At 43.2% G+C, this 13700-nt stretch overlaps 1 protein-coding gene across 2 annotated transcripts in view; it reads left to right on the forward strand.

The window, feature by feature from the left end:
- The window catches only part of FBXO9 (F-box protein 9), a 62220-nt gene that overhangs the window by 10253 nt on the left and 38267 nt on the right, over positions 1-13700 (forward strand). For both annotated transcript variants that reach the window (XM_040349821.1, XM_040349822.1), the window contains 2 exons: positions 5979-6134; positions 10561-10618. In XM_040349821.1, coding sequence (XP_040205755.1) covers positions 5979-6134; positions 10561-10618 — 214 coding nt within the window. The remainder of the gene's footprint in view (positions 1-5978; positions 6135-10560; positions 10619-13700) is intronic.

Here is a 13700-nt window from a genome sequence, read left to right on the forward strand (position 1 = left end):
AGCATTTACTTTTGTGCAAGAAAAAGCATTTGAAGCCCTTGGAATAAACTGGTTTTCTGCAGAAATTTGCCTCCAAATGTGATCTGATCCTCATCTACGTCATAACGATAAAGCTTAAGCTCATACACCTTTGTAGGCTGTATGGTGTGAACAGATCTCTTGAGATCATTCCACAGCATCTCTATGGGGTTAAGGACTGAGCTCTGACTGGGCCACTCCAAAAGGCACGTTTTCTTTTTTCTTAAGCCATTCTGTGGTGGACTTACTTCGATGCTTGGGGTCATTGTCCTGCTGCATCACCCAATTTCTAGCAATGCTGAATTAATCCTGTAGGATATTTTGGTAGACTTGGGGATCGATTTTGCTTTCGATGGAACGTGGTCAAGGCCGAGGCAGTGAAGCAAGCCCAAATCATGGTGTTCCTGCCACCATACTTCACCTTTGGGATAATGTTTTGTTGTTGATGAGCTGTGCCCTTTTTGCGTCAAACATAGTGCTGAGTGCAATAAAAAAATTTTTCCAGTAGCGTTGGGTATTGCCAAGGTGGAGCAGTGGCTTCCCCTGTGATGTTCTGCCTTAGACACCCTGTCTATTCATAGACCTGCGTATGGTAGACTCGTGAATTGGGATGTTTACCAGATCCAGTGATGCCTTCAAACCTTTAGCTGTTACTCGTGTCATGGTAGTCCTCTTGGCTACACAAGAGTAGCCACAGTACTAAATGCTTTGATATTGCCTTGCATCCCATTCCAGCCTTAAAGGGGTTGTAAAGGTTTGTTTTTTATTTTCTAAATAGGTTCCTTTTATGCTAGTGCATTGTTGGTTCACTTACCTTTTCCTTCAATTTCCCTTGGGACTACATTCACAGTGTCTCCCCGCAAGGGAGGGGGCGAGCAGGCTCACTAACCCCCAGCCAGAATGGCTCAGATGATGGGGGCAAGCTTACTGAGGAGGAACAGGACGTGAGAAATTCAGACAAATGAAAAAAAATACATTTAGAAGGGAAATCGAAGGAAAATGTTGGTGAACCACCAATGCACTAGCTCAGGGATCTCCAAACTATGGCCCTTCAGTTTTTTAGGAACTACAATTCCCATCATGTCTGTGAATGTCAGAGTTTTACAATGCCTCATGGGACGTGTAGTTCCGTAGCAGTTCGAGGGCCGTAGTTTGGAGAGCCCTGCACTAGCTTAAAGTAACCTATTTAGAAAATAAAAAACAAACCTTTACAACCCCTTTGAAGTAATTGGTCAATAGTAATTAATCTTAGAATTGTTTTGTGTTATTAGCTAAAGCTCATTGGGGGAGATCTACTAGAATTGGAATAAACAGAATCTGCAGCTGTGCATAGTAACCAATCTGCTTCTAGGTTATAGCCCCGGTTCACACTGCCGCGACTTCGAAGTCAACATGCCAGCGTAACTTCATCATGGCTTGCATACGACTTCTTTAACAGAAGTCCATGCAAGTCGTATTGCAGTTGAACCAAAAGTAGTGCAGGAACCTTTTTCTAAGTCGGAGCAAGTCAAGTCGCTCCTATTAGAGCAGTTCTATTGCCGCTAATGGGGCATGACTTGTCATACGACTTTGAACTCTCAAGTCACATGTCAAGTCGCGGCAGTGTGAATCAGAGCTAATTGTCAAAGTAATGTTGTGTACCTCATCCAATGCAAAAGGTGAGGCAAAGGATCTTATGTTGGTGAAACAGGACAGAAGTTGCAAGCGAGGATACATTTACACAGACATACCATCAAGGAACATAAATAAGACAGTTTATGCACACCTGTGGGACATCACTTCTCACAACCTGACCACACTATAGAAGACCTCAATGTTTTAAATTTAGATATTGGTTTCCTTACCCATTATACTACAGTTTTATGACCCCCCTCTGTGACTAGCACCCCGTCAAGTCTATAGCTCTCCCTCTGTCTTATCCCACTAACTCTGCTGTTATCTTTATTACCATTGATTTGTATGTGTTTGTGATTTTTTTTTATAAGAAGATCTGAGAGGGGAAGAAAAAAAAAAGAAAAACAGACGGTACTCAATTTTCTCATTCTTATTCAAGAAATATAAACATCCCTTGCATTAGGAATAGGGCATAACAGGTCTTCCTAATGGAAATATCTGGGGTCTAGAAGTCCCCACATCTCTCCTCTGCTAAAAAAGCCTAAGATAGGGAAAAAAAGGCTTTCCAGCTAAAATAACGGCAGTGTTTACTTCTGCCGGCGCTGGAAGTGACATCATGATGTCGCTTGCGGCCTCTGAGGGTCATAGAGATGGCCGGGGACCATAGTCGATCCATTCTCTGGCTCCACGGTCGCACAGAGGAGTCAGGAGAAGCATCAGAGGGCGGCAACAGTGGGGGGGTGGGGGGGATGGGGTATTCCGGAGGGGTTCCCCTCCCTCCGCCTCTAAAAGCAATTAAATTCCTTTTATGTGTGAGTAAAGCCCGGCTGAAAAAAAATATCAATGTTGCCTGCAGCATTATTCGGATATCTCCACTTCAACCTAAGGACATCATATGACAACCACCCAAGGTTAAGTGGTTAATTGAACAAGCTGAGGTTAGAGGCTGGTTGGGTACTATGCACAGTTGTACCAGATTCTGTGTGCACCAGTTTTAGTAAACCTCCCCCATTGTGTTTGTCAATTGTTTATGGCTTGAAGATCGTGTCACATTTTATGGCAAATTACTGCAGAAAACAAGTTAATTCCAATGGGTTCACATACTTGTTCTTGCCACTGTATACGATCGGTACAATTCTTATGGCCGTGTGCATGTAGCCTAAGTAGACTTATTTATGAATATGCCAATTATTGTTATGGAAGGCAGCACTGCTGTTTTAAATTATGTTAAATATTACACACAAAGGTTGTTGTGTTTACACTGCATTTTCAAGGATATAAATGCATTTTTCATTGAGGATATGTCTGTACCTTGCTCCGTGCACCTTTCTCCCCAACCGTCACCAGTCTCCCAGTACCTGCTGCTGAAAAACACCCCTCCCCAGAATGATTCTGCCACCACCATGCTTCACTGTTGGGATGGTATTGGACAAGTGATGAGCGGTGCCTGGTTTTCTCCAGACATGACATTTACAATTGAGGCCAAACCGTTCAATCTTGGTTTCATCAGACCAGAGAATCCTTTTCCTCACAGTCTGAGTGCTTCAGGTACTTTTTTGCAAACTCCAAGCAGGCTTTCATGTGTGTTGCATTGAGGAGAGGCTTCCTTCTAGTCACTCTAACATAAAGCCCAGTTCGGTGGAGAACTGCAGTGATGGTTGTTTTTCTGGAACTTTGTCGCATTTCCACATAGGATCTCTGGAGCTCAGAGTGCCCATTGGGTTCTTGGTCACCTCTTTCACTAAGGCCCCTCTCCCTCAATTGCTCAGGGGTCCAGCTCTTGCAAGAGTCCTGGTTCTGCCAAACGTTTTCCATTTGGAAAATTTTGAGGCCACTGTGCTCTTGGGAACCTTCAGTGCAGCACAACATTTTTTTTGTAGCCTTCCCCAGCTCTGTGCCTTGCAATAATCGTGTCTCTGAGCTCTGCAGGAAGTTTCTTTTTGACCTCATGGCTTTTCTTCTAAATCCGTATGCGTTGCCAGCTGTGAGGCCTTTTATAGAGAAGTGTGTACCTTTCCAAATCGTGGACTCAATCAAGGTGTATAAACATCTTGGCAACGATCGAGAAATGGGAGGCACCTGAGCTAAATGTCAAGTGTTGTTGCAAAAGATCTAAATACTTCTGCCAATGTGATATTTCAGTTTTTCCCTTTTCATACATTTGCAAACATTTCTAAAATTCTGTTTTCACTTTGTCATTATGGAGTACTGAGTGTAGTTTTAATTAAAACATTTTTTTTTTTTTTAAAGTGGGGGTGTTTTCTTTTTTTAATACCAAATATATCATACTTTCCTGTTCTGTGCCATGGTTTTGCACAAAGAAGCCCCTATTCTCTGGTCCCTTGCTGGCGCTCCTGGCCCCTCACCCCCACCAAGTGCTCCCAAAGCAAGCCGCTTGCTCTGGGAGCATGCATGCTTGTTTCTAAGTCAGCCCTGTGTGTCAATAAGACACACACAGCGTGGCTTGGCCCTGCCCCCCATTCTATGCTCACTTGCTGCTATTACCAGCAACAGGAACTAATTGCTCCCTCAATGAAGAGAGAGACGCTGCTCCCCTGCACAGCGCTGGATCGGGCTCAGGTAAGTTTCTGAAATCTTCAGGTTTTAGAACCATTTTAAACAACTATAGTAGGCTGCAACATAAAAGAAAAAAAAAAGTGAAGGGGGTTGTTTGTTTAATGGCTGCAGCCTGCCAACAGGTTCTGTCAAAGCACCTTTCTCTGTGCTAGACACAGTGACCTTCAGCGCCTGCTTGTTTTTTTAATTAAAGTCATGTGACCATTAGCTGTTAGGGATTGTATCATTATTAACCATGTTGTGAGATACATCGATGTTACAGAATTTCAGGCAGTCCCCAAGTTACGAACATCCGAGTTGCGAACATCTCCTACTTATGAATGGAGGTGGCGTGACGTCACTGCCGGCTACTTGCGCTCCACGCTGATCCCAGGAATCGCAGAGTAGTCATCTTACAGAACAGTAATGCCAATGCTAATGGCGTGTCAAACAGCATGACGGCTCGGACTTGATACCCCTCCACTTCACCGCAGCGTCTTTGACTTTCTGGTCTCTATTTGTAAGGACTTTTTCCCTACTCCTACGGGACTAGTCTCCCTCATCCCTACGTATGCAGGTTACATCTGCAATCTTGTACTTTTTTATAAATTTGACCAGCCTATTGTCTGCTGCGATATATATTTGGATTCATCTACTTAAACCGTCCTTGATGCCTGGACATTCTACCTCCTGATCCAGTCTGCTTCACCGCAATTTAAACTTAAATTTAACCCTATGCATTACCGTGGATGAAAATCTATAGCTCCTGAAGAAGCACTCAACTGCGAAACATGTAGAGCTCATGCAAAAATACGTCTACTAACAATTACGTTGGTCATCAACTTACGTTGCTGTCCCTAGTGGACCTATTGGTTTTAGTAAATTTCATTCTTATTGTTTTAGCATCACAGAATTATTCTGTGATAATCCATGTTTTTAATGTATTTTTTACTATATGTACTGTAATGTTAGTTCAATCACCCATGTGTTTGGGATTGTATCAATAAAAATCTATTCTGTGTTAACCACTGGTGCCTAGAAAGTCCATTCCTTCCTTAAACAATAAACCTTTCTAAATACTATCTAGGACGTGGCACCGTTTGTGTACCTTAAATTCTTTCAAAATCTTACAGAACAGGACACACTGCAGTACTACATGTACTGCACGCCCCACATACAGGACTGCGTGCAAGGAACACTCCACATTGCACAGCCAGAGTTGCACTTAAAAATAGTACTGTTCCGACATACAAACTAATTTGACTTAAGAACAAACCTACAGTCCCTAGCTTGTTCATAACCCGGCAACCGCCTGTATAGGGTACTCTGTGTGGGGCATCGTGCTGAGGAATGTAAATAAACAGCTTGCATGCAGGAAGTCATTGACTGGCCCGGCGGTGGAGGAAGGATGAACTTCCGAAGGACGGCACCGTATGCAGTCTCCTGAAAGAGGTGCCAAAAGGAGGGGGGAGGAAGCAGATTAGCAGAGCTTCCACTTTTGGGTGTAACTCCGCTTTCAAAAGTGGTCTGATTTAATGCAGTCACAGGTGCGGACTTTAGGATACCCAAAGGAGGATTTTTTTACGCCAGTTGTAACCTTGTAATGAATCTGTCTTACAATACTTCTCACTGCTTCTGTTTAGCATTGCTGTACCTTGCGACAGAATTGCTATATGTCCTCTATTGTACATTACACCTTGTTGTAGATGTATCTATTTAAGCTCAGTATTTTTTGTGCTTTTGTAATATTGTATATTAAAATACATTCTCTTTGATTTTGACTTGCACAGGAGGAGCTGCAAGTGTTTCGAGCTTGCTGGATGTCCGAACTTACTCCAGGAGGAAGTTCTTCAGGAGCAGAGACTCAGTCCAGTAAAGTACTGAGAGGATCTGTTGGGAAGGTCTCAGATACCAAATCTAAGCATGAACTGGCCAAGGAGGAGATGGTAATTTTGACAACATTTTTGGCAACTTGGAGTTAAAGGAAAAGTATGGCCAAAGCTATTTTGTTCATCCTGCTCCTGTGGGTCACAGGAGTGCACTTAGTTCTGCTCTTTTGTGACCCAGATTCAGCTGACAGCGGGCTAAAGTCTGCTTATGCCACAGAGCAGGTCAAGGCTCTGCAAGGATCCTAACCATGTTGGGATCCGTCTAGATACCGGTTTGGCAGCTGGCTTAGCTTCTTGGTGCCCCCCTGAGAGTCTGGGCCTGCCGCTCCCGCACCCTCTATAGTCCAGCGATCCAGTGAGCGCTGGAGGGGCAGAGCAGAGAGTGGTGACTGACAGTCATTGCTCTGTGCTCAGAGTGGGCACAAGAATTGAGCAATTGGCAGTCTTTGATCTCTCACTTCTCCATGTAGAGGGGGGGGGGGGGTCAGCTGCAAAACCAGATTGATTGCTGCCTCCATATAGGTAAGTATATATTTTTTTTCTTATTTCCCACTTCTCTCTTAAATAATTGTTGTGGTTTTTTTTTAGTGGTCTGATAACATGGGTAGCAGTATTTTAAGAAAATATTAAAATGATAGTAAGCTTTCCTTGATGAACTCTGCTTTGAAAAATATCTATTGCTCAGCTGTTTTATATAGATCCTATGACAGACTTTAAAGCGGTTCTCCACCCTAAAGTGGAGTCCCGCTGATCGGAACCCTCCCCCCCTCCGGTGTCACATTTGACACCTTTCAGGGGGAGGGGGGTGCAGACACCTGTCTAAAGACAGGTATTTGCACCCACTTCTGGCCCTACGATACGGGCGAAAGACGGGCATTCCGTCACATCCCGTCTGTCGCCCGTTGTGTGCTGGGAACACTCGGCTCCCAGCACACAGCGTGTGAGCCAATCGGCGGGCGCAGCACGACTCGCGCATGCGCCGTAGGGAACCGGGCAGTGAAGCCGCAGCGCTTCACTTCCTGGTTCCCTGAGCGTGGATGGCGGGGGGAGCAGCAGAGAGACGAGCGATCGCTCGTGCTCTGCTGCGATCGGCGCTGGACTCCAGGACAGGTAAGTGTCCTAATATTAAAAGTCAGCAGCTGCAGTATTTGTAGCTGCTGGCTTTTAATATTATTTTCCCGTGGCACATCCGCTTTAAGCCACAAACCCAAAACAATAATAAAATAAGTTTAAACTTCCCTCTAAGGCTGGCCATACACGGTTTGAATCTTGGCCGGCTCAGCAGGAACTGGCCGAGATTCAAACCATTAATGGGAAGGCTGAATGTTCTAAGTTAATTGATCAATCAACTTGTGTTTTCCCCAGTCTTGCACGTGATTGGGTATTCTTTGCAAATTGAAGCCTTGCCTCATTTACTAAGCGCTGAAGGAACTGCACAGTCTATTTGCCTTTAGCAAATCAACCCCAATGTGTAAATATTGCATGCAAACGCAAAGTACAATCAATAGAAAGACTATATAAAAACTATCAGTGTTAAACCATATGATCAATATGCCAAGCCAACTAATAAACATTAATAAATGAACATCTAACATCATATTCACTTGTGATCCATGGGAACTTATACGTGAATGATTGATGAAAAAAGTACAATTAATGTGCACAGACTGTTAATAAAAAATGATAAACAATACTAAAAATCAAGTTCATAAGAGTTTGTGTTACCCATGATCAATTCAAACATATCCATGGCCAGTGTTGGAATTCAAAATCCAAGGACAAATAATCCCAGAAAGGACCACCTCCAGGAATCCTTAATGGGTATATGCTCACCAAGGATGAGCCGAGCAATCCCTCCCCTCTGGTTCGGTTCATACCAGAACTTGCGAACAGGCAAAAAATGTCTTCAAATACGCAAACACCATTAAAGTCTATGGGACACGAACATGAAAAATCAAAAGTGCTAATTTTAAATATGCAAGTTATTGTCATAAGTGTTTGGGGACCTGGGACATGTATCAATTAAAAAAAAAAGTTATAAAAACTGAAGTTTTTTCAGAAGCAGTGATTTTAATAATGCTTAAAGTGAAACAATAAAAGTGAAATATTCCTTTTAAATTTTGTACCTGGGGGATGTCTACAGTATGCCTGTAAGGTGGCACATTTTTCTCGTTTTTAGAACAGTCCTGCAACAAAATGACATTTCTAAAGGAGAAAAAGTAATTTGAAACTACTTGTGGCTATAATAAATTGTCGAGTCCCGCAATACAGATAAGTCATTGAAAAAAACAGCATGGGTTCCAGTCCATTACCAGGCCCTTTGGTTCTGAATATTAAGGGGAACCCCGAACCAAAATTTAAAAAACAATTGCGTGGGGGTCCCCCTCAAAATCCATACCAGACCCTTTGGGTCTGGTATGGATTTTAAGGGGAACCGTGGGCCAAAATAAAAAACTTCAAAAATTGTAAAAAAGACAAGAGCTAGCTTGGGACAAGTCCTTTTTTAAAATAAAAATAACAATTTCCAGCGATGTTTTTTTTTTTGCGCAGGGTGAGTTCCCCTTAAAATCCATACCAGACCTGGAAAACCCCGCCCCCCCCCCCCCCCCCACGCAATTTTTTTTTTATTTTGGTTTGGGGTTCCCCTTAATATTCATACCAGACCCAAAGGGCCTGATAATGGACTGGGGGGTGGGGGAACCCATGCCGTTTTTTTTTTTCTTTTAATGAATCTTACCCAACAAATTATTTGCTGCAGAGACTGTTCTAAACACGGGAAAAATGCGCCACTTTACAGCCATACTACAGACACTCCCAGGTACTTTTGTTTGCATTGATACATGTTCCCTGGGGCAGGACCCAGGTCCCCAAACACCTTTTATGACAATACCATGCATATAGGCCTTTAAAAATAGCACTTTTGATTTCTCCTATAGACTTTTCAAGGGTGTTCCGCAGCTTTCGAATTTGCCGTGAACACTGCAAATTGTTCGCTATTTGGCGAACACCCGATGTTCGAGTCGAACTTACGTTCGACTCTAAACATCGAGCTCATCCCTAATGCTCACCCTAATACTGGCCCTTACTCCAAGGGCTAATGAAGCCCCAAAACAATTTAGGATCCAAGATGGCTGCTACAGGTACCTATCTGATGGATAGGCAGGTACTCGCAGCAGGTGACAGTACACTTCACTTCAGACCAAAGCTCAACTCAATAAAACAGAAGCTTCATAAAGCAAATTTTATTGATTAAAAGCACAAATTGCACTCATTGACTACTTGACCTCCAGAAGATTTTTACCCCCTTCATGACCAGGGCATTTTTTGCTATTCGGCACTGTACCCAAATTACATTTATATTGGGGGTTTTTTCCCCCACACAAATAGAGCTTTCTCTTGGTGGTATTTGATCACTGGGTTTTTTATTAGATAAACAAACGAAAAATTTAGGGGGGAAAAAAAAAAAAATTTCTTCATAAATTTAGGCCAAAATGTATCCTGCTTCATATCTTTGTAAGAAATAAAAAATACCAATAAGTGTATATTAATATGGTTTGTGTTAAGGTTATAGCTTCTACAAACTATGGTGATTGTATGTGTACTGGAATTTTTTATTTATTTTTTACTAGTAATATCAGTGTCTTCTATTGTGACTGTGGCAGACAATCGCACTAACTGACACTTTTAGTTTGATTTACCAAAGGAAAATAAACTGCACTTTTGCAAGCGCAGTTGCTCCAGAGCTTGGAAAATGAGGTAAAGCTTCACTTTACAAAGAATACCCAATCTCATGCAAGGAAAAAAAAAAAGGGTGCTTGCACATGATTGGATGATGCCAGTCAGCAGAGCTTCCCCACATTCTGTGTTAATAGTGGAATCCATAGTTGCAGGAAAATTAGTGTGGCCTGCCTCACTTTTTACTAGACGCATGCTTTTTTCCAGGACCCTAATTCAAAATGAAGAGACCATTGTGAGACCGGTAACGAGAATTTTCAGGAGGTTGGCACCCTCTCTGTATTACTTGCGCTGCAGATTTCATTTAAGGTTCGGTTCACATATGAGCCGCATGCGGCTCACAGCAGGGGTCCGGTGAGGGGTGGTTTCCCCGTTTCAGGTTTTGAGCTGAATACGGACCAAAATTTTGGGCTGAATACGGACCAAAAGACGCACGTTTTTGTGCAAAACGCACCAGGCTCGCTATGGAGATATGTGAACCGGCCAAAATCTCCTACTATTGGCGAATTGGATGAGGGGATCCCGCATCCAATTCGCAGTGATGTGAACCCAGACTAAATGTTTGAGATGTTAAGTATGACTATCTTTCGAATATGCGTTTTCTGAATATATTAATTGAGCGTGTAATGCAGGAAAGCAGTGTAAATTGTCTCTCCTGTTTAGTTCTCTTGTATATTATTGTTATAGCAATGAAGTTTTTATTTTATTTTGAATGGACTAGCAAACTTAATATGTGCATTTTTAACAGGCCAGAGAGCTTTTTCTTAAAGCTGCAGAGCGGGAGCAAAATGGAGCACTCTATGAAGGTAATGGCTTTTGTTATGGCTTCAGCACTAAACCAGTTTATTGGTTAAAGGTTTTTACGAAGGAGACTTCGCTTTGATAAAAATGTGGTTAGAAACCATCTTTTGTGTAGATTACTATAACTTTAAGAAAAGAGAGGTGGTGTTTAATTGTTAAAAATTTTGCAAAATGCTATTCTTGGCCTGGTTGCTATTAGTATATTAACAGCAGTAATATTATTAGGATAGACACACTATGGTCATTCCTGACAGTAGGAGGCGGAAGGTCTTGCTATACTTCCTATGCATGTTGTAGCAGTGCTGTGCTGTTTTTTTACACTGGCCACAGCCTTGCCGTAAAAGAGTGCAGTGTAGCTTTGTGACACGCTGACCGAATAAATATTATCCAGTACTGTACCAAAGAAGAAACTTAGGCTCTCCTAGTGGAGCATGCACTTGTGTGTATTTGCATTCATCCTGAGTCAATGTCTGCATGTTGCAGGGGCTGTTACAGTGAAAATGAGACAAGCTCTCATACATCTTCCCCACTGTGTTTTTAAATGTCTTAATTCTATTGTCCTTTTGTAAAAACTATGGGATGTCTATTGACATTCAGTACACCACCATCTCCATCTCCCAACAGATTTGCAAACATGACATTACAACATGATTAAAGGGGTTGTAAAGCTCCAAGTTTTTTCCTATGCATCCTATGCATTAAGGTGAAAAAACATCCGATGCTTACAAGCCCCCCAGCCCTCCGGTTTACTTACCTGAGCTCTTGAAAGTCCCGCGGCATGAACGCGCTGGCTACTGGTCCCGGTCTTCTAGGCTCTTCATTGGAGATTGATAGCAGCGCAGAAATTGGCTCCCACTGCTGTCAATCTAATCAATGACTCGGCACGCCTGGGGCGGGGCCCAGTAAAACAGACGGCGGCTATGGCCACCGGCTGTATCATGGGAACGCGCCCGCAACCTAACCCCCTTGTGAGCGCTTCCCATTAAGAGGGTTAGCTCTTGTGGGGAGGAGCCGAGACAGCCGCAGAGGGAGACCAGGATCAGGGCCACTCTGTGCAAAACGAACTGCACAGTGGAGGCAAGTATAACATGTTTGTTATTTAAAAAAAAAAAAAACCTTTACAACCCCTGTAAGCATTATTTATCTATCTATCCTTGAAAAAGTATTCATACCCCTTGAAATTTTCCACATTTAGGGCCCTTTCACACGGGGCCGATCAGTAATGATCCGCCTCCATGTGTCCGTAAGCTCAGCGGGGATCGCTCCGTAAAATCCCCGCTGAGCCGGCGGCTGACAGGGCGGTCCCCGCACACTGTGCAGGGACCGCCCTGTCTTTTCTCCGCTCTCCCCAATTGGGGATCGGATGAACACGGACCGTGTGTCCGTGTTCAACCGATCCGATCCACAGACAGAAGAAAAAATAGGGTTTTCTTCCGTCCGCAAAATCGGATCTTTGCGGAGGCGGACGATTACGGGTGTCAGCGGATGTTTATCCGCTGACACCCGCAATCACATGGGGACCCATGTATGTCCCTTTTTCATCCGCAAACGGACGGATGAAAAAGTGGACATACGGTCCGCACATGTGAAAGGGGCCTTAGTCCTATTACAACCAAAAACCTAAATTGTATTTTATTGGGATTTTACGTGATAGACCAACACAAAGTGGTACATATTTGTGAAGTAGAAGGAAAATGATAAATGGTTTTCCAAATAAATATGTGAAAAGTGTGTGTGGCGTGTATTTGTATTCCGCCCCCCTGCGTCAATACATTGTAGAACCACCATTCGTTGCAATTACAGCTGCAAGGCTTTTTGGGTCTCTACCAGCTTTGCACATCTAGAGAGTGAAATTTTTGCCCATTCTTCTTTGCAAAATAGCTCAAGCACTGTCAGATTGGATGGAGAGCATCTGCGAACAGCAATTTTCAAGTCTTGCCACAGATTCTCAATTGGATTTAGGTCTCGACTTTGACTGGGCCATTCTAACACATGAATATGCTTTGATCTAAACCATTTAATTGTAGCTCTAGCTGTATGTTTAGGGTCGTTTTCCTGCTGGAAGGTGAACCTCCACCCCAGTCTAAAGACTTTTGCAGAATCTTAACAGCTTTTCTTCTAAAGGCCTATACACATGGTCGGACTTTTTGCCAACAAACTTCAAAATGAGCAAGTTTTCCAAAAAATCCGACCGTGTGTACGATCCATCGGACAAACTTTTTCAATTTTCATTGGACAAAAGTTCGCTCTGCAAACGGACAAACTTTTCGGCAACAAAAGTCCGATGGTGCCTAGTCTGACCGTGTGTACAGCAAGCCATCGGACTTTTGTACAAAGTACAAATACGCATGCACAGAACCAATGTTAAAATCAACCAACAATAGCAGAAGTTGACCAAAGGGTGGCGGTAAAGAGCAGAAAAACCATGTGATGTTGGGAAAGTTTGCAGAAAAGTCTGAGCGTGTGTATGCTTTGGGTGTGCCCAGCCAACTCCCTTCAGACAAAAATCCACGGAAAAGTTTGTTTGAAGTCCGATCGTGTGTACGAGGCTTAAGATTGCCCTGTATTTGGCTCCATCCATCTTCCCATCAACTCTGACCAGCTTCCCAGTTGAGGAAAAGCATCACCACAACATGATGCTGCCACCACCATGTTTCACGATTGGGGATGGTATGTTCAGGGTGATGTGCAGTGTTAGTTTTCCACCACACATAGCGTTTTGCTTTTAGGCCAAAAAGTAAAATCTGACCAGAGCTGGCTTTTTAACAAACTGCAAACATGACTTCTTATGGCTTTCTTTCAACAATGGTTTTCTTCTTGCCACTCTTCCATAATGGCCAGATTTGTGGAGTGAACGACTAATAGTTGTCCTGTGGACAGATTCTCCCAGCTGAGCTGTGGATCTCTGTAGCTCCTCCAGAGTTATCATGTGCCTCTTGACTACTTCTCTGATTAATGCTCTCCTTGCCCGGCCTGTCAGTTTAGGGGGATGGTCGTGTCTTGGTAAGTTTGCAGTTGTGCCATACTCTCCATGTTCGGATGATGGATTGAACAGTGCTCTGTGAGATGTTCAAAGCTTGGCATATT

Source organism: Rana temporaria, chromosome 4 (assembly GCF_905171775.1).
Source record: "Rana temporaria chromosome 4, aRanTem1.1, whole genome shotgun sequence".
Classification (NCBI taxonomy): domain Eukaryota; kingdom Metazoa; phylum Chordata; class Amphibia; order Anura; family Ranidae; genus Rana; species Rana temporaria.